Source organism: Corvus hawaiiensis, chromosome 1 (assembly GCF_020740725.1).
Source record: "Corvus hawaiiensis isolate bCorHaw1 chromosome 1, bCorHaw1.pri.cur, whole genome shotgun sequence".
NCBI lineage: Eukaryota > Metazoa > Chordata > Aves > Passeriformes > Corvidae > Corvus > Corvus hawaiiensis.
Genome location: NC_063213.1, coordinates 56,907,873 through 56,929,850, shown reverse-complemented (window position 1 = coordinate 56,929,850; position 21,978 = coordinate 56,907,873). Strand labels below are relative to the sequence as shown.

General features: G+C 37.3%; 1 protein-coding gene across 6 annotated transcripts in view; it reads left to right on the top strand.

Moving 5' to 3' along the window:
* Window positions 1–20,747, top strand: part of ANKIB1 (ankyrin repeat and IBR domain containing 1) — a 91,590-nt gene extending 70,843 nt beyond the window's left edge. For 4 of the 6 annotated variants that reach the window (XM_048305686.1, XM_048305702.1, XM_048305692.1 and 1 more), the window contains 12 exons: window positions 4–170; window positions 4,314–4,402; window positions 5,426–5,556; window positions 9,610–9,744; window positions 10,269–10,355; window positions 10,449–10,515; window positions 10,878–11,023; window positions 11,621–11,799; window positions 12,353–12,404; window positions 15,383–15,494; window positions 17,092–17,225; window positions 17,574–20,747. In XM_048305686.1, the coding sequence (XP_048161643.1) occupies window positions 4–170; window positions 4,314–4,402; window positions 5,426–5,556; window positions 9,610–9,744; window positions 10,269–10,355; window positions 10,449–10,515; window positions 10,878–11,023; window positions 11,621–11,799; window positions 12,353–12,404; window positions 15,383–15,494; window positions 17,092–17,225; window positions 17,574–18,326 (2,052 nt within the window). In that variant the 3' untranslated portion in view covers window positions 18,327–20,747. The remainder of the gene's footprint in view (window positions 1–3; window positions 171–4,313; window positions 4,403–5,425; window positions 5,557–9,609; window positions 9,745–10,268; window positions 10,356–10,448; window positions 10,516–10,877; window positions 11,024–11,620; window positions 11,800–12,352; window positions 12,405–15,382; window positions 15,495–17,091; window positions 17,226–17,573) is intronic. The other 2 variants (XM_048305713.1, XM_048305721.1) reach the window with 2 other exon arrangements.
* The last annotated feature ends 1,231 nt before the right edge of the window (window positions 20,748–21,978 follow it).

Sequence of the window (21,978 nt, the reverse complement as noted above, 5' to 3'; positions counted from 1 at the left end):
CAGGCCTTTGTTGAAAATAATCCTGCTATTAAATGGTGTCCTATACCTGGCTGTGAAAGAGCAGTAAGGCTAACAAGACAAGGGTCAAATTCAACAGGATCAGATACACTTAGCTTCCCTATGCTGAAAGCCCCTGCAGTAGACTGTGGAAAAGGACATCTTTTTTGCTGGTTAGTACTGGAAATTTAACTGCATCTACATAAACTCACAGTCACTGCTATTCCAGGGACTAATTAAGAAGTCCCACTTGGCACCAAGAGTGCAACAGAAATTAGTATGGAATGGTATATGACCGTACTATCCTCTATCCACGCACTAAATAACCTCATGTGCATGAATATTGTAGTATTTTGGGGCACTGCAAAGATTTATAATACACTGGTCGGTTTTGGCTCTGTTAGGTGCAAAACAACAGCATGGAATGTTGTGATGTTCTGTTCTGAGGGTGGAAGAAGTGGGATATTGGAACAGGGATTTTTGTGTCTGGATAGCTGTAATAATCGAAACATGGCACATTCTCAGTTGCAGTGCAGAAAATGAACAATATTTAGCTCTTTCTGAATTTTCCTAGAATCACATCAAAGAAGCTGGAGTTTAAATGGAACCATGAAGGACCATTTCCTTCACACATAGCTATTCTGTTTGCAGGATCACTCCAATCTTTGTTTCACTTTAGGTTCAGCACTTTTTCTTTCTGTTACCTTCTACTGAGTTTTAAGATGAATACAAGCTCAAGAAGGAGTAAAAAGACAGATATTTTTTAAAACATCCCTCAGATTGCTGATCTTCAGCACTTCCTAGAAAAAGACATAACAGCATCAACAAAAGTAACAAAGATCTGGCATATTTTTCCTTGATATTATCAGACTGATAATTTATGGCTATTGTAGTGGGACATCTTTATGTTCTTGGAAAATGAAAAAGGGTCAACCAAAGTATAGGCATTCAGACAAGCTCAGCAATTCTTCTTTTCATTTTTCAATTGAAACCATGATACAAGAACATTGTAAATCATCTGCTTGATTCCAAATATCATAATTCTTAATGAAAGATGCCTCTGATTTTAGTTCTTTCCCCATATGAATGAAAGGAAGAAGGGAGAAAAAACCAAAACAGACCTAATGAAACAACCACAAAAGCCACGAGGTTTGGGATGAGGTTATTTACGATGGATGGAGAACTCAGAAATAAACAAGTCCCATGGAAACAAACCAGAAAATGTTTTCTACCAGTGAACATACAACAAAACTTGGTAGTATTCCACAAAAAGGTACCATCCTTTCATCCTTGCTTCTGATGACAGAGAATCAATTTTTCCATTAGCCTGAAGGAACCCGAGACCACTTCAGTGTCATATTGACATAAACCTTCAGACAACGGCAGCTTCTGCTTCCTTTACATGGACTGAATGCATTAGCTCCCCAGAATGTTCACCAAGGGTGAAAATGTCCTCTGAGTGACTAATTTTTAGGAGAAATGGGGTTTTTATGTTTCCCAATAATATTTCCATATATTCTTTTTACATTAATGCTTTGAAACACTGCACAAGCAAATACAGTTAAGGTCTCGAAAAATACCTCATGTTAGCAACAAAATGCCCAAGAAGGCCTTTCCAAAGCCTCTTTTGTCATCCTCACAAAAGCAAATGGAGAGTTTCAGCAATGGCAAGAAAGTTCTGCTAGCAACCAAAGCATCCTGTGGTACCTCAAATCAGAACCATTTGCTAGGGACACTATACTGGTCTTACAGTACAAAAACTCTGTGCATGAGTGAGTTCCTCTGGAGAAAAAGCGTATTCTCAGTTCAGAGGGTTTTCATCGTGTGTGTTTAAAGGGGGCTGGCTTTGTCTCTTTAAATTTCAATCAGCACATCCCACAGTCCCGTATTTCTGTCAGTTCTGCAAGTTTTACCCTGGTAATCTACAGCTTAGACATTGTAATAGCAATTGATACTGCATTTAGTAAGAGATTCTTTAGAATTTATGTATTAGAAAACCAACCCCTAGATAGTCATTTACTTTTTTTCAGATCTACGGCCATCCTGCTCATAAAAGCAAGAAAATTCTTTGAGTCTGTTGAGCAATTTTTTTTTCTTTTTAATGTAGGAGTAGGAATGTTCCTCTTCAACACAGAGTTCCCTAGAATTTACTCAGTTTTCATTACCCACCACTCACAGCATCTTCAACAAAATGTAATCTATTGTGGCAAATACAAAATTCTAGTCCCTTTCAGAAAAAACACTCTGAATTATTTAAATGTGCTATACATTAAAACTGTGCACAAATCCTACATCAGTTTATTATCAGACCCATTCAACATATTAGAACCCCCTTCATGCAGTTTCAGAAGCACAAAGAAATGTAGCAAGCAGACATTCCTGGAAAATAGTCTTAGCAGGCAGTGCACACTTAGTTTTGTACCATCAGTCCTCACTCCTTTCATCCTAGATATGGACAAGGAGCAGAGTCTTATTCTGCAGGAGCGACAACTCTTCAGGTGCACTTGGGAAGCCAGTTACAAGTTGCAACAGTGTTTTGCTGTTTTGATTCCGAATATATTAGCATGAGAGGGAAAACATCCAGAACTACATTCTTCTTTGGTGCTGTTTTTAGCCCTTCCATGAATTTTTAGCCCTTCCATGAATTTGTTGAAACTTGCCACAATTTTAATAAGTGTGTACTGCGCCTTCAAATAAATCATCCTGCTGAGTATTGAGCAAGGCGTCTGGGGAGGCTCATACTGTTAATTGGCACAGCTGCTCAGTGTTAGTTCCTTTCACTCACTGCTGTCAGGAAGTCTATCCAAACTACAACTTCCATAAAAACTTTCATGAACAGTAGGCTCAATGCTCTTCCTCTAGTAAAATGACATCCCAGCATAAAAATCCTTGTGTTGGGGTGGGCTGAGGAAAGAGCTTCTTCCATGAGAAGTTTTTCTTGAACAACTGTTGTGACTATCATATCTAGATAGCTATAGAGATAAAGATTGAGATATAGATATGACTGCACTTCATTAAAAATCCACAAATTTACAAATTTGAAAATATCAAAGACACAAGTCCCTCCTCCCCACTCCCCATAGAAATCAACTTTTAACTTAAAATTGAGCATGTCAATGTTAAATCTTTGGTATCTGCAGTCCTTTCTAGCAACAAATACTACATACTGTGAGAGGGTCTTGGCACTCTTGAAGTCAATGATTTAAGTGTCCTGCTGTCCAACAGATGTGAAAGGTGTTAGCTTTCAACCAAGGCTGAAATTACCTTATTAAGGACCAGTTATTCATTCCAGTACAATCTTTCCCAGCTAAGATCTTAAGTCCAAACTAGAGATGCAAGTTTAAGCTTTTTTGTTAGCAGACTAGCTAAGGGAAAAAAGTTGAAAACTGTTTCCATAACCTTTTCTTTGTTCCTGAATTCCTGCTTAAAATGTGGACAAGAGCAATCAGAAAAGTATTGATGTAGCTTCTGAACCTGCACTGCAAGAGAGCTGTTCACCATTGGATCCGTAGCAAACTTGTGTATGCTCTGATGCAGCTGGTGCCCATCTGAAATAATTTTCTTTGATATGGCAGATGTCTGAGGCCATTTGCTGCCATTCCAGTAGAAAAAAAGGAGTTATTACAAATCCGGAGTGCATATTGACACATCTACACTGAAGCACCATCTGGAAGCCATGTATCTGCTGCCACTGTGTAGTAGTGATTGCCATCCTTAATCCTAGTAGGAACTTCAGGAGAAGCTCAAGAGACTCATTACTCCACTGTGTCCATGTAAATAAGTTCAAGGCCCCATTTAAGAGACTCTGGTGAAAAGAGTAAACATCCATAAATACTTAATGCTGGTGTTGGAGGGCTTCACATTGTTCTAGATTAAAAGCTTGACTCTTTAACTGAATCTAGTTAAAGGTTGATTACTGCAACTGAACAGATGCAACCAATTCTACATAAAATACCTTTCTGCTATAGCAAACTACCTACTTTTGGATAAACTCTGTAGTCTGGTTTACTTTTATCACAGAAACTATACTAGCACCTTCATGGCACTAAAATAGTACCCAGGTATAAGAACAAACTGCAAGCTATCTGATTTATTTCAGATTGTAATTTTAAGAAACTTCTCTCCTGATCATTAATAATGGTCATCTATGCTTGTGAGAAGCAGTCTAAGTGTATTTTAAAACAATGTTATTTAGCTGGCTTTTGTTTTCTTGACTTTATTAAATTTTGAGCATCTTTTTTTTTAGTTTGAGCCAATTTTAACTTTTTTCTAAATCTCTTAGTTGTAAGTAATTGTGTATACACCATCTTTTTCAGGGAATGTCTTGGTGAAGCACATGAACCCTGTGACTGCCAGACCTGGAAGGACTGGCTACAGAAAATATCTGAAATGAAACCAGAAGAACGTAAGAGTCATGCAGAGCCGACAGGGAGGGCGTGGGTGTTTTGTTGCCATTTTGATCTTTCGGTTTTAGACAGATTTTCTTTTAGCTGCATTAAGTAAAAACTAGTTTCAACATTGGTTGAAATATAGGGTAAAAGGGGAAGAAAATGATATCCCTGAATGAGGGGCTGCTTCACATTTTTAATGCAGCACTACGGTAGACTGTTCTTTGTAAAACATTCCTCCCCATAAATACATGTGGTTCACTCAGGGTATGCAAAACTCCTTCCCTTCCTTTTAAAGCTTTATTTCCTTAATTAGTCCATTTGTTCCTGCATATACCTTCATTTTACCCTGTCCAGTTTTGATTTTTAGCCCAGTCTGCTCCCGTGATTGAGTAGTGTTCCATGAAGATTTTTATGTGCTTTAAAACTAATTCAAGCCAACAGGGGATAATAGTAGTAAGGTTGAGGGTGAACTGCAAGGGAGTTGTAGGAAATGGCTTAATGATTTTTAACATTTACTAAAAAAAATTAATAAAGGGGTTTACACAGGACAGACATTTTCTTAATCAAAGTTAACAAAGTAAAGATGACAGCAATTTGAATACATTACTAATTTATTTTGGTTACCACAGTTCAGAGCCTTCCTGTAGTATGTTATAAATATTTTTGAAAGCGCAGAAAATTTTACAAAGAGGCAAAATACACCCTACTTTGTCAAACTCTGCCTGTGTTGTTATGTATGTATTTGCCCCTTTATATGTTGTAATTGTCATATATATGGTATATAAATTTGTATAAAAAGAGATGTGTGGAAGTAGATAGAAATAATAAGTGTATTAATAATACATATATATGTATAAATTAGAAAATGTAATAATAAAATATATGTGAGAAATACATATTGTGAAAATTTTAAATATTTTGTCAAGAAACAGGGAAACACGCATCATTCCTAATCTGACTGTCACAAAAGATTACAAAGTACAATTTCAACCTCTCTGTTTTTGCATGCGCCGTATCCTCCTGTCACCCTCAAAAAGTTGTGGGAGTGAGTGAGGCCTACGAGGACGCTGCCAACTGCCTGTGGTTACTGACCAACTCCAAACCTTGCGCCAACTGCAAGTCTCCAATCCAGAAGAATGAGGGCTGCAACCACATGCAGTGTGCAAAGGTAAGAAGGACCCATCATGGGATTTCTTGTGGAATCATAATTCGGGTTTGTATGTCCTGTATATATTTTAGGATCACAGAGGTCCAAAACCTCTGAAGTGTCATGCCTGATAGCTCATGCAACCTGTTGCAAGAATTAGATAATGAACAAATGGCAGGTTACATGTATTTAGAAAATGTTTAATATTTACTGAAATCTGTTTGGCTGACAAGTGTACATTGTAATGATTGAAATTCCATAAACACCTAAGAATAATTGCCAATACAGTAGGAAACTCAAGGAAACAGAAATAATTGATGGTTTAATCGTCATTAACAATGTAGAAGAGAAAGAAAAGAACAGTTTTAATTTGCAGATGTAAGATTTTAAGGAAGGCTTAGCTCTAGTAAAGGTTTTGCCTTACTATATTTTTCTTTTGCATTATTTCTCTAACACAGCAACAAAGCAAGATAAGTTTAGGTGGAAAACTGTAAGCAGGAATTCATCAGTAGGAATGAAAAGACAGCAAAGAGTGATTCCAAAGGAAATTTATTGATGACAGCAGCCAGAAAATTAGTCACAAGTTTGCACTGTGCTACCAAAATAGAAAAAATATTTTTGCCATAAGTTCAGTATCATTTGAAAATGCTTTTTCTCTCAAGTTAGTTAAAAGCAGCATATTTAGAAAACTGTTTCTTTATGTCAGAAATATCTTATGTAACTACAACTATTACCTCTTTGAGGAGCATCATTAAAAATAAGAAAGTAGCAAACACTTGACATAGTTGGCCTACAATAAAAGGCTAACAGATTTAGAAAGTAATTCTTTCTTTTTCTGAAAATGTGCAGGTCTCTCTCTATTGCTATGCAGATCCCATTTTCTTTATATTGTCACAACTTCTCTCTCTTTCTGTGATACAAATTGAAGATTGGGGCTTTTTTTGGTATCATTGGCAGAAGAGAACATTCTCCTACACTTCGATTTATGCCAGGTTTGCTGGTTTGGGGATTTTTGGGGTTTTTGTATTAAATTATTTTTAAAAGAGCTCATAAATTCTGTACTTCTAAAAGCTGTATAAGGTATGTTTGTTGCAGCTGTTGCCACTGAGCTCAGCTGAACAAAGTGGCTTCAGGCTGGAGAAGACTTTGGCCATTAAACACAGATGAATGTAGATAATTTACCATTCTGAGGCACTGGCTGACAACCAGAGTCCTCTTGTCTTTTTTGATGCTTACAGGCAGCTTGAAGTGTCCTTAAAACAGTCAGATTCTTTTTGTTGTGGAGAAATCTCTGCAGGCAGCAGCTGCCTCCCTTCAGCCTGGTGAGGAAGGGTGTCCTCAAGATCACTGCAGGGCTTGGACATGAGAAATCGTGGTCACCTCGCTTGTCGCTTCCTCTGCTGCAGTAACAATCCCTGATGGAGCTTCTGCCTTTTTTTGGCAGGCAGATCTGTTCAAGCCCACTACGTGATGGGCTGTGGCTGCTTCTTAGCATCTAGCATGTGCCTTGGTGTAGAGGAGGATACTCCTTACTCATAAAACCCTGTTTTCTGTACTTAAGCAGGCATTTTCTTATTGTTTTATGAACACAGCTTCTAGCAAGGAAAGGCTTACGCAGTCCTGCTCTCTCATTCCACTATCTATAGTCATTTTTTAACCTTATGGGTACTTTGATTTCAAGGAACAGAAGGGGGTTCATAGAAAATAAATTGCTGCAAGTTTCATGAAACTTGTTAGCTGTATGATGCAGAGACTTAATTTGTTCTGCCACCAAGAGAGAGGCTGAAATACCTACCCAGCTGTTACCTGCTCAGCAATTACCTGCTCTGCTTGGCTCAAACAGTGGCCAGGCAGCAGATGGGATTTGTTAAGCCCAGGTGGTGATGCTACAAGGCTCAGTTATCATAAAGACACATAAAACAGAGCTCAGGAGTTGATCATGAAATAGATGGAATCATGGAATATGCTGAGTTGGAAGGGATCCACCAGGATCATCAAGTCCAACCCCTGGCCCTGTGCAGGACACCCCAAGAGTCACACCATGCGCCTGAGAGAGTTGTCCAAACACTACTTGAACTCTGCCAGGCTTGGTGCTGTGAACACTTCCCTGGGGAGCCTGTTCCAGGACCCAACCACCCTGTGGGTGAAGAACCTTTTCCTGCCTTCGAGGAGTCAACAGCTCCTCCCTGTTTAGTGTCATCAGCAAACTCAGTATTCTTTCAAGTCCTGTGTCCAAGGGAAGCCGTTGCGTAACATGGTTATCCAGCTGTGTGCTGGAAATTCTGTCCAGAAGGAGGCTGTCAGAGAGTATCAAAAGCTTTGCTGAAGTCCAAAAAGATTACATCACCTGGCTTCCCTTGACCAGCTGGGTGGGTTACCCTCTCATAGAAGGGAATCAGGTTCGACCAGCAGGACGTCCCCTCATGAAGCTGTGCTGGCTGTGACCAATGACTGCATTGTCCTCCAGGTGTTTTTCAGTACTTCCCAGAGTAATCTTTTCCATGATTTTACCGTGCACTGAAGTGACAGGCTGTAGTTTCCAGGGTTGTCCTTCCTGCCCTTTAGAAAATGAATTTGGGTTTGGGAGATGGGTAGAAACAGCTGATGTGGTTTTGAATGTGTAATGAGACTGCAATACTGGAAGGAGGGTCTGGGAACACTGTGTGAATCTTGGGTTGGAGGAGGCTTTTGGAGATATGAGATATTTAAAGATAAGTATAATGGAGTGGTTGGAATGGAGATAATTTGGGAGAGCTGAGATTATTGCAATAGGAGCATATACACTTAAATTAATAGGAAGTCAAGCTTTATTAGTTCAGTTGCTTGTGAAACAGCTTGTTTCATATGATCTTTTGAATATTTCGTAATGATTTTTTCTTATAATGAATATGAACAGGTTTGAATGATAGGCAAATGATGCAGTGCATACACACTTAACACTTATACACAGTTGTTCTCATACTTCATTCTCAGCACTTCCTATCATTTTTTATAAGCCAGCAGCTTTAAAAAATGTTTGAAAACAAGAACAAACAGCACAATAACAAGAGGAAATATTCTAGTCTGCATTGCTTTTTAGAAGAAAATCAGCACTACTGATTTTTGAGACAAAATTAGCAAAAGTACAATACAAGAATTAGATTTCATTCCTTCCTGTAATATATCTAAGTGATTGTATAAAATAACTACAGACAAACACATCTGGTATGGAGTAGATATTCCTGGAAAGGTTAAACTTATCAAAGAGAGAAGAAATGCAATTTAATTTATCAAATGCCACTAATAATACTCAAGGCTTAATATTAATTAATGTAAATTTTGTTTCCTCATCTATAAGACAGATAAAATAACATGATTCACCAAATTGTGACGTCTTTTGCTTATCCGTCCAAAAATAGCTTCCAGTTATTTTGAAATTAACTGGCTGAGAACTCAATGCTGAATTGAGGATGATCAAACAGAGTTTGATCTTCTCTGATGCAGAGAAGCCTGCATAAGTCACACCTCCTTGTAAGGTGTTACCTATTTTGAAAGCACTTCAGTCAGTCAGCTCAGAAAAGGCTCACTGGAAGTAATCACTCATCAGAGTCTATGTTCAGACCTCTTCTCTCTTGGATTTAGTAGTTGTTATCAATATTTTGTATCAAGAACACCACATGACAAAAAACACCAGTAATTATGTTCTTTTAAGTAATATTAGGAAAAAAAAATCACTCTTTCTCATTAATAGTTTCTGTGTTATTTAAAGAAATTGGACTGTTTTTTTAACAATAATTAAAAAAAACAGGCCTGAGGAGGTGTATTTACCATTTCATTTATTTTATCCACTTAAAACTTAACATTTAGATCCAACACAGTCTTATGATCAAAGGAACAAAAATGATGACTGACATGGTTTGATATGATTTGAAAAACAGATCTCCTTAGTAAGTAAAATAGGAAGGAGGCTCCTCAAAAATGTTTTACACTCAGAATTCTGCTAATTAAGTTGTCCATAGAGGAGTAATGATGCCTAACTGCAAATCTAAGACATTTCAACTTTTTTTTTTCCCTTTTTCCTGTTTTTTTCTGAAGTGCAAATATGACTTTTGCTGGATATGCTTAGAAGAATGGAAGAAGCACAGCTCTTCCACTGGAGGCTACTACAGATGCACTCGCTATGAAGTTATTCAGCATGTAGAGGAACAGTCCAAGGAGATGACAGTAGAGGTAACAAATGAATGTGTGCATTTGAAAAATAGCACTAAAGTTGCAATTCTCCATTTAGGGTAAGTTTAATCAAAATTCTTCCAAACCAGAGTTCCAAATGGAAAAATACACCCTTAAGCATATCAAAGAGAAAGAAAGAAAGCACTACTTATTTGTGGATACATAAGATTTTTGCTTTTGTCTGTGCTAACAACCACTGGTGACTTTACTCGAATCATTTTACTTCTCTGTGACATGGTTTCCTTTTGTGAAATGAGCAAGCTGGTCCTGTAATTAGCTGCTGTGCACTACAGAAGACATGCCTTAATTCTGGCTTTTGGAAAGTTGCTTTAAATAGCAGGCACTGACAGTGTATCAATTCTTTGGCCTTGTGAATGTCTCTTACATGGCACTCAGCATTGTGTACAATACTTTATATATAGCCTGAATAGAAACAGTTCATTATTTAATTATATCTAATGGTGATTGTTGTATTAAATGATAATATTTATTTTGATTTCTTTTGTTTCCCCATTATTTTCCAGGCTGAAAAGAAGCATAGAAGATTTCAAGAGCTTGATAGGTTTATGCACTATTATACAAGATTTAAGAACCATGAACTTAGCTACCAGGTATGGGTCAGCCCATTTTTACTGATGTTTGTTTCTGTTTTATTAATCGAAAAATAATTATCTAATTGTATTTTGTTTATTTTCTTTTTCCAGTTAGAACAGCGCCTTCTAAAAACAGCCAAAGAAAAGATGGAGCAGTTGAGTAGAGCTCTAAGTGGAAGTAAGTGCTGTGATCTATGTCTTTGATTTGAAATCACATCAACACTGATATGGCTAAACTGTTCTTTTTTGGATAGAGCTCACATCAGTCTGCTGTGTGATGTCATCCCTCCAGGACTAGAATTTGTAAACATTGGATGAAAGTTAAAAGTACAGTAAATCTTGCCTATTCCAAAGCCTCAAGAAGGAAGTAGCATTAGTAAGGTTGAAGCTAATGTTCTGTGCTTATTTCTTTTAGTAAGAACACTGTGCAGTCATTGAGAATTTGCTGCTATTTACTTGCAAAATATTTAACTGATATGCACAAAAGTAATGCTGACATCAGCAGGAAAATACTTTCCCAATGCTTGTTTCATATTGCAGCTGAGGGAGGCTGTCCTGATACCACATTCATTGAAGATGCAGTGCAAGAGCTTCTAAAAACTCGCCGCATTCTTAAGTGTTCTTATCCATATGGATTCTTTTTGGAGCCTAAAAGCACAAAGAAAGAAATATTTGAACTTATGCAGGTAATACATGGATATATTTTACTTTCCTAATGGGACTTTATTTTTTTAATATTAATTATTAGTGTCTTTCTGCCGTTTTTGTAGTAAAAAACTGACATACCTGTTTTGTATTTATAACCAAGTTTGGAAAAGTAGCATATTTTTTATATCACTTTGCAAAGGAAAAGGATAAGGACAGATGGAAGGGGAAAATTAGAAAATTTCCTGTTAATCTGCTTTCTGAGGGTAACATTTTAGCTTCAGCCTTCATCTCCTTCTCTAGCTTCTCTTTTCTTTCTTTCCCTTCTGACGTGCCTGACATCTGAGAGGAGGCAAAATTGGGGGAGTACTTGGGACTGCTGCCTCCTTTCCTGTCCCTTAGGTCTCTTGAGGATGCTCAATATTTCAGAGTGCAGGGAAATCCTGCTCCAAGCTGGAGGACAGAATGTAGGTCAGTAAAAGAGTAGGCTCTGGGGCAGATATTTTGGCGTATTTTGGTATTTCATAAGGTATTTTCAGGAAAATGGATATCATTCTGCTCAGTATTTATGGAGAACAGTTCTTCCTGATTTGCATTTCCCTGTAAAACTGTTTTTTCTGTATTGTTAACTATTGCAGACAGACCTAGAAATGGTCACTGAAGACCTTGCACAGAAAGTGAACAGGCCTTACCTTCGGACGCCTCGCCATAAAATTATCCGAGCAGCTTGTCTTGTGCAGCAAAAGCGACAGGAGTTCCTGGCCTCTGTGGCCCGTGGTGTTGCTCCTGCAGACTCTCCAGAAGCACCCAGGCGCAGGTAATCCACCCAAAACACTGCACAAATCAGAAAAAGTTCATTTGATAGCTACCAAAGTGGGTGAATCCACTGCTGTTCTCTGACTATGAGGTAGATGCTGAGCGTGGTGGTTGTAAATCACTGTGATAGTGATATTTTCTTGGACGTTTGATCCTTGTGGAATTACAGCCTTTGGGGAAAAATGTATTTTTCTTTTTCAGGATCACTGCTCTGTGTGTTGCAACCTAAATTGCTTCCCCATTTGTGATATATTAACAATTAAATGTCATGATTTCCATTTCACTTTCTTCCATAAAGATTGTCACTAAATCCCTGGTACACTTCAAAAATCTCTTAAATATTTGCTAAACAGATCAGGCAGTTCTGGAATAGTCAACCATTTAACTGTAGGGTTTCAAAATTAATTTTGAGTCAAGAATTAAAAGGGAAGACTTGTTAAGTTTAGAGAGCTACAATCGCACTAGTTTTCAGATTTCAATAGGTTTTGAAGCTCTGGATGTTGTTCAAATTCATTCTACTTCTAAATTTGATGGTATGTCTTTCCATTTTACAGCTTTGCTGGTGGAACATGGGATTGGGAGTATTTAGGATTTGCATCCCCCGAGGTAAACTATTTCTTTTTAATTTTTTAAAATTTAGTTCTGCATATGCTAGAAACACAGGTATGATCACAATCTGCATGACAAGCTTCCTTATCTTGAGTCAAAGCATTTCAAGTTGGTTAAGCTTTCCATTTCATTTATTTCACAATAGAAGGAAATATATTCGTAGCTAATTGTGCAATGACTCTAAACAATGCCTCTAATATGGATGTAGTTATCTAAGGTGGCATTAGACACACTTACTTTGCATTCATCATTTTCTAAGTACATAACCAGTTGTCTGTGCACTGGAGAACCTTAAAGTAATAAATGTATGAAATTGTGTAGGTTATTTTTGAATGTCAAATGACATTAATTTCTGCTACTTTTTTAAAAAATTAATATTCTACGATCTTTATACGGGAAAGAGTAAGTAGTTTTTGAGACTTTGCTCTAAAAAAATGAGAAGCTTCCTGTAAAGCTTTCCCTTATCATCTTAATTTTTATTTAATGTTTTGAGAACATTAGATTAAAGCATTCAGTCAGAAAGGAAACTTCATTTCAACATTTCCTTGTTTGCTGTTTTCTTTCTAGCTAGTCATTTTTAAACATCCTAGAAAACTCCATGTACTTTTTCTATATATTTCCTTTGCTATTGTTGGTGAGCATCACGCTGGTGAGAACACGGCTCGCTTCTCTACAAAAAATCAGCTGCTTCTCCTGTCCAGTTCCTTTAGTTCTTTTGAAATAATCCCACATCTGATAACATCAAACTCATTGTGATCTTACTGTATCATCAATGGAACTGGTTATGAGAAGAAGCTGGTAAGAAATGTGTTAAAAAGCTGTTTAGCAGTAGGTTCAATTGCAGCTGTGCTTAGATGATCTGCTTGAGTTTTTATGATTTGCCTAAATGTGGCACTGTGTGATGCAAGTTGGTTTCTTTGCTATGTAACTATCACGAATACTTGCAACCACCTATGGTAAAGGAATTTTGTAAAATTAATAATGGTCATCTGTTTATTTTAGTGAATTTCACTGCAAAGTATTTTATGTAGAGCTGTACTTTTACTGATAAGTACTAGAATGACTATGCATAACAGATTATTATTGAAAATGAAATCTTAACTGGTTTTAGCAAGGAATGCTGGTTGTTGTAGAACACTGTGTGAAATCAAGATGTTCCTACCCAACAAAATTAAAACCTCTTTTGCTCAACGTAGAAAATTGTTCTATATAATAAGAAATAAGGTTTCATAAGTGATCATTAAGATCTCTTTCTAAAGGTTAATAAGCAACCAAAAATTAAATGGCTATTGGTAAAATATATTATTTTATTGCAAACAAATGATTGCTAAGATCTGGTATGATGAATAAATCTTTGTGTTCAGTGATCACTTCCCATGATTCCTTTTCTGGTTCAAAATGATATATATTTTTTAAATCATTCAGTTATACTGTTCTATATCAAGGTTTGATTTTCTGTTGTTTGAGGCACCACCTTGCATTTAGAAAACCCCTGAGATCCCTAAAAGCTGGAAGAATATTTTAGAGAAGAGTCACTTCATGTTTGCCTTGTTTCTTTATGGTGTTCCATAGACTAACAAGCATATACCACTAACTGCTGTCGAAGACAGAATGTTGGGCTAAATGGACCTGTTGTCTGGTCCGATAAAGCTACTTTTTGATGTTCTTACAATTTTCATGGATAAAAATCTGCCCACACTCACGATTTTGTGACTATTCTTTTTGTCTTGCATATGTCTTTGGTCTGAGAAAGTTCATGGAAAAAAACATACTCTCGTGATACCATCTACATTAATAAGGTCATTGTGTAAGAGAAATAACACTTCTGGATTTAAGTTTTAGGTACTTTAGATGTTGATGATGAAGAGTTAATATAGGAAAGGAAAACTAATGGTACTGTTACCTTTCCCAATTCATTTTGCCGAATGAATCCTTTGGATTACAGATTTCCCTACTTGGACCTCACAGAAATAAAGAACAGTATTCTTTTCTAAAGAGAAGAGCAAGTACCTGTGAGCATAGTTTTACTGCCTTGTGTGAATGAATAACTGAAATTAACACAAGGTGCTACCTACACAGTCAGGTTCAGTGTCAGTTGGACATACCAGAAAAGATACCTGGAAATTTCCTTTCAAGCATAAAATTAGTTCCTTCATATTAGGAAAGCTAGGCAAATTGTATCTAAGTATTAAGATAATTAACCCTTGGGATGTTAGCTTGATGTGGTCAAGAGTCTTTTCCATAAATGCTATATGAACTAAGTACGCACAGTATGAGAAAATACAGGCTGCAGGAGTTCAAATCTGTATGGTATGGCTCATTAGTAGCTTGAGTTAAGCAAAACCAGAGGAGACTTGTAATTCATGGAATAAAAATCCATCACAGACTGTCCAGTAGAAGAGTGTCAGATGTGGCTTAAGAAGTTCTGGAGCCATAGTGTCCTGGAGGCTGGGAAAAGTGTATCAAGTCCCAGTGTATGTCTGCCAGCTTTCTGTAGTCTTTATTTTCTACTGACAGTTGCTGGCGGCAGAGATTCTGAGATAATCTATTGGTCTAATTTACATTAATTGTTTTTATGTTCTAAAATCACTGGGTATGCATTTATTAAAAAGCGTGTCAATATGTGCATATATAAAGTTTGGCATCAAAGATTTTAAACAAGAAATGTGTTCTTGGAATTGTTAAAAAAGGAGATTGCAAGTATTAAAATATTGGTAGTACATCTAGTTGTTGGTTGGTTTTGTTTTTTTTTTTTTTTTGCTAATTCATTGTTTTATAGATTTAGGATTACCTTGAATTTTTTTGTTATTTATGTTAAGCGTTGCATGATCCAACTTGCAATTCATTTTTCTGAAAGTGGGTGATTTTATAATGAACATATAAAATCACATATTTTTTATAAAAATGTGGTGCTTGTTACTCAGCAAAATAGTACTGCATGCTGCCCTGTGTTTTGTAACCTTTGGTTTATGCAGGAATATGCTGAATTTCAGTATCGGAGGAGGCACAGACAGCGTCGACGTGGAGACATGCACAGTCTGCTGAGTAATACTCCAGACCCTGATGACCCCAGTGAGAGTACATTAGGTACGGACCTGTCTGGAGCTGCCTTTTTTCTCCTCCTGCTTCAGGAATTGCTGGTAGTGACCACAGTGTTTGTTCTTCTGTGGATACACTTTAAAGAAGTTTCAACTACATTGCTGTATTTTCCAGGATACAACATAAAGGCTTGTCTCTGCAGTTTTTTTATGTGATCTTAGAAGTGTTGTTGGTTTCACTGTGGCTGCTGCTGTTCATAAAGAGAAATGCATTGATCTTCCCACTAACAACTCCTCAGCTGTCCAGCACAGGTTTGCTTTTCTGAAGAAATTCTGAAGGTCACTCGTACATACACCAGCTCTTACACGCTAATGAAAAGAACCAGTTGTGCACAGCGTGTAGAGTCTACAGGTCTGTGGAGGAGAGTCACAAGGCTGTATTCCAAAACTGCTGTATTCCAAAAGGCAGCCAGGAAAGAAATTGGCCTGAGCTGTGACTTCCAGAGTGCTGCTCTTCCGAGCAGAGCTATGGCTGGTAGCGCAGTCCCGTAAGGTCTCTCTGTGACTTGTCTGTCTGGGCTGGCTCAGTTCTGCCAGAACCTTAGCAAAGGTACAAAAATAGCTTGAATCCAAATCTTACTGTGACACTGTTTCTGCAGAGCTGCCAGTTTGTGTGCTCAGTCTCTTAGCCATGCTGCACAAACTCTCACTGCTGTGTCTCAGGAACTTAACACATAGCTTGTTCTTTAAAACCAAAAGGAGAAATCCTTTATTGAGGAAAAGGATCACATGCATCATTTATTTTAGAAAAAGTAATCAAAATTTTTGTGAACTTTGGTTCTTCCCTATTACAAATAAAATGCAAAACCATCTTGTTAGTTCAAGGACTAGATTTTGACTGAAAACTTGGATATAGTAGTGATGGCCAGTGCACACTGTTAAAGCATACAAGAGAATATTATTCTATCTCAGTCTATCACATTTTGAGTTTTGGAGTGGAAAAATCCGTTTTCCAAAGTCAAAAGATCTACATTTATTTTTATTACAGAGCAGTTTTTTCTGGAAGCAGCATCTTACTTCTATTTTTTGTTGGTTGTTTTAAGAAAACAGCGATGTCAGTAATTGCTGAAGTATTCATTAATGACTATACTCTTAATTGTGCTGTACTGTTACAGTAAAAGTTATTACACTGTAATGTTAACATTACAGTTGAGGTTTTGTCTTTCAAAGAACAGAGAAATGGGCAAACATGGTTTGTAATCCACCTGTAAATGCATTCTGTATTTGTGTCCACATGCAGTAATTTTCAGAGCTTTCCATATATCATGTATGTGCCTTAGAAGCACTTTGCCCCTTCTGCCCATGCTCCCAGTGGCATAGCCCATCCTTTCACAGAGAAGGGTATTGAGGGCAGAAAGGCACAAATGAGCCAGGCAGTCACTCCTAAAACAGTGGGATTGGCGTTTCACCACCGTATAAGAGCTGCTGTGGCAGGAGTGGTTTGGATTATTTCATTCAGAGTGAATAAAGGAGTAAAATTACACAACTAGAATCCAAAAGGAAGGAAGAGATTATGTCAGTAAATAATAGTGGAGGGGGCTTCCTCGCTGGTTCTTCAACCGCTTTTGTTTTGATTACCCAAACAGACACTCAGGAGGGTGGCAGCAGTAGAAGACATGGCACCTCCATGGTGAGTTCAGCTTCTATGGGTATTCTGCACAGCTCTTCGCTTCATGACTATACCCCTGTCAGTCGCTCTGAAAACCAGGATTCTCTTCAGGTATCTCCCCTAATCTCTTCTCCATTCTCTCTGCTTTGCTTGCTCTCCTCTGCTCTGCCTTTCTGTATCATTTTGTCTCTGCAAATTTTCTTAATTCTTCAATGAGAAAGGGAGAATCTAGGACAATAAATTACACATTCACACTGGTAAGAACTGCTAAACAGTCACTGACATAACAATAGTCACCTTTTAAATTGTGTTGTCAGCTCTGTTGGTAAAAATTGATTCTGATAAAGGACATGTAGGAATAATGAATGAATTTCAGATTTGAGCCAAAATTACTTTTCATCCAAAATATATAACAAGATGCAAGTTTTATGCTGAGAACAACCTTATGTATTTCCACAGGCTCTGAGTTCTCTGGATGAAGATGACCCAAACATCCTGCTAGCTATTCAGCTGTCATTACAAGAATCTGGCTTGGCCATAGATGAAGAAACTAGAGACTTTCTAAATAATGAGGCATCTTTAGGAGCAATAGGTACCTCTTTGCCTACAAGACTGGACTCAGCTCCCATAAGTATAGACAACCCAAGGGGTGCTTTGAGCAGCTCTGAGCTGCTGGAACTCGGTGACAGTCTGATGAGACTGGGTGCAGGCAATGATCCCTTCTCAGCCAATCGTCTTCATTCACACCCCTGCAGCGAGACAAGAAGCGGATTATACTCAACATCAAGTGATGCTGAATCCAGCAGTCAAGATCCCAATACCAATGAAAATCTACTTGGAAATATTATGGCCTGGTTTCATGACATGAACCCACAGAGTATTGCTCTGATCCCCTCAACAAGTACGGAAACAGATGAGGAGTTACAGCAACCCAGTACTGAAGATGGGTCAGCAGGGCAACCAAATCTTACAGACACAGGGCTGGAGCCTCAGGAAGAGCATGCACTGTTTGAGGATGCACTCAAAAACGAAGGCAGAGGAACCCAAACAGAGGAAAGCACTTCTGAAGAAAACATTATTCCAAGTGAAACAGTATCACAAATTGGCGATAATAACAGGGAGGTAACAAGCACCCTAGATGCTTCAGGGGAGAGTTCAAGTCAGACTCCTCAAACCTCAAAGGAATGGACTGAACATGTGCATCTGGTATGAATAAAAACTAAATCTGGAGTAAAAGAATGGCGGTGACAGATGGTACAGTATGTGGAGTAAGCATTATGGAGGCTTTGATCCACATAATTGCAGCTCAGTTGTAACCACTGACGTAACAACGGATATTTAGGAGTTCTCTTGAATTGTAGTTCTTCATAATAATGTGAACCTTTCAAGGAATATCCTTTGCATTTAATTAGGTAGTATTTGCCTTTTTGCTCTCAAGAGAAAGGAATAAGTAGGTTGTATTCCACATTCCTAATACAATGCAGCATCTGTTTAGCCTTAGGTTGATGATCCTTGACTTGAAACTACGGATTAAAGGCTTACACTGATTATTTTGGTTGGTTTTCCTAAGAAATAGTTTATTCCATTTTTTAGAAGTCATTATTTCACCACAATAACATCTAGCAGTTCATTTGCATTTTGGTTTTGTTTTCCATAATTTTTCCTTACTCATTTTTCATTTTTGTTAGCAGTGTGAACGGAGGTATTTAATGCTTCTCTGTAGTACTGCTCCAGGAACAAGTTTTAGGGATATTCTTTCCCTTTAAAATCAAAGATTTTTTCATGTCTATTTACAGTCCAAATGTGCCAAACTGTGAAAAGTTAACTGGCAGTAGCCTAATGAAACAGTGCAGTGTTACTCTATCCAACTAATCCCACAATTCATAGCAGTGAAAGAAACCACTGGGTAGCATTGCTTCTCTAAATTTAACTGGCATATGTTGCCATGGTGACTGCATTTAATTAAATGTAGCCTGTATCTTAAGTTAATAAAACCTAATGCTGCTGTTAAACAGTTATTTTAAATATTAAAATACAGTGAGTTAGCAATAGCTATGCTGTATTTTAAGAGACACTTTAATGGAAGTGCAATCATAGTTCTTTGTTTTCATAATTCTACAAAGCATTTTATGCACTAATAGTGCAATTACTTTTAATGATAACATTTTATAAAAATGTAGGAATACAGAATTTTCATATATTAGCCAGTCCCACAATTAAAAGTTCAGATAACACATCCTGCTCAACATGTTACGGTGCCTTTGCCTAACCCAACTGGATAGTTGCCACAGTTAAACAAGTAATTCAAATTCAGTGTTTGTTCTGGAGTAACTATGCTATTAATTGCAAAGACCTCCATAAAACCACCCATGGCCTTGCCTTTACAGTAAATAACTAAACGTTCAGTCAGTGTTTTTGCATATACAAAACACTACTAGGTATTTGTTCAATTGCACAATATTCATTTGCTGTGTGATTACTGTTTAGTGTAAGAAAAAAAATTGAAAAAAAAAAAACAAACCACAAAAAAACCTTTTCCTAGTTGTTGTACCGTGAAAAACAAAAATACTGGTTTTAGATTTGCTTAAAAGCATCAATCTACAGTTAGTGAGATACAATGGTACAGTATGTAATTACAACTAGAATAAGTTGTTCAAATGGCTGTTTTAATTACATATAATCAAAACTTTTCATAACATGAGCAAATTACATACACTCCATTTTAAGTTTTGCTTAACTGTTACCAGAGATTTGTTGATATGATATAAAAGTTTATTACTACTGAGTGTGTATAGGCAAGTCATGATAGCAAAGTTTATGTATTGATTACTGTGAGTTCAAGTGAGTGTTTTGGTAACTAATTCATGCAAATCCAGCTTTGGAACCTTGCAGTTATGAGGTTCATATTAGTGAAAAATGAAATAAGAATATTTTACCCTTACCCCATAAAAACCTTGTCCATTTTTCAACCATCTTTAGAGAAAATGAATTAGAATAGTCTAAATAATCTTCCAACCTTTCCCCTAGCCACCCTAGTCCTGACATATTATTGAGCCTTTGAAAAATACCTCTAGGTATAAAGTCCTTCAACTAAAATGGTCCTTCATGAACTGTCATCATGAATTGGTCTTAAAGTTGTTTAACTCACATAGCTTCCTTGAATGGTAATTTCTGAATAGAAAGATTCTCACAAAAAGATTGTGTATTGCATTGAGATGTCTTTGCAGTAAGATATGTAAGAGTGCTCTCTGTGAAGATAGTGAAGTTTGTGGGTTCTGGTTTTTTGTAACTTGGTTAGGTTGTGCAGTATATCCATTGTTTCCGTGTTACTCTTATGAGCATGAGATTAGCCTATTAAATTTGTATTTTCTTGGTACTTATTTTAACACCATAGTCATTGACTTTACAATTCAAAAATAAAAGTTTGGCAAGACTATTTTGTAAACCTGTTAATTTTATAATGTAAAAAAATTACTCTAACCTTGAATTGTTACTTGCACTTTCATAGTCTATACTTGATACATTCCCACTTTATATACAAGTAGGATACTACAACCATGTAGATGTTTGGCCAAATGAATGCTGTTAATAATATGTAAAATTCTTTGATTAAACATTTATTACTTAAACTAATTCCGTTCTGTCGTATTACATCTTAGACTTACTGTAGCAGATCCTTGAGACTGCTGACAAACATTTTTAGGATATATTCAGTCCTGTGCCAGATTAGTTGGACACCACGTAGTAAGTTGAATGTTTTGATTTGTAAATATAAGGTACCATCATTAAGCTTTGAAAAAAAATCTAAAATAGAATTTGTCTTAATTGCTACAGCCATATTGTGCACTTGTTCTTTGTAGAGCAATGCCTTGTCACTACAAGTAGTGGTGCTAAAGAGGGGGGGACTAATTTTTGTGAAAGATTCTGTTAATTAGTGTTACTTAAGTGCCACTTAATATCCACTCTCCATTGTTACCAGGAAATTCCAGAGTGCCTCTGTTACATTAACAGCACTAAACTACTTTGTTCATTGTTACAGTCATGTCATCAGCTTCCTCCACCAAGCATGCCAAGATCGTGGAATCACAGACTGGTTTGGGTTGGGAGGGACCTTAAAGCATGTTGTTCCAATCCCCCTGCCTTTCACTAGACCAAGCTGCTCAGACCTCCATCCAGCCTGGCCTTGAACACTTCCAGTGATGGAGCATTCCCAACTTTCTTGGGAAACCTGTTCCAGTGCCTCAGCACCCTAACAGAAGGCCACTGTAACACTCAGGGAGGCTGGTGAGAACAGAAGTTAAAACGTGGACACAATGATAGGTGGTTTCTTTACAAGCAATTGTCTGGCTCAAGAGACAGCTTTAACATACTTTGAAAGAACCAAGTAGTCATGGTCATTTTATGTCATCTCTGCCACTGCTTTACCTACCAATGTCCTTCATGAGGGCCAAAAGCCAAAGACCTCACAAAATCCGGGGTTAATTCTTGACTCTTCCACAAGCTTGAATGAGTAATTAAGACCCAGAAGCTGTAAAGACAGATGCATGTTACTTATGCAAGTAATAACTGATGCTATCTCAAGAATAGCATCAGTTGTGGCTCTGGGAATTAAGGGAATAGAAGCTGCTTTTCTCACAGGAGAGCTGTTAAGTACAGAACCTTAGAACAGATCCACGTGGAAATGCAGAGTGCACCAGTCCATCAGACTCTTATGAAATTTCATGCATTTACAACACAAGTACTTCTGAAGAAGCACTCCAGGTGCATCCTCTGCAGCTGACTGTGGAACAGTGACACACATAATAAGAATAAAGGATTCCTCAGCTGTGAACCAGCTGACTGTAGGATAGCAGTAAGAAGCTAG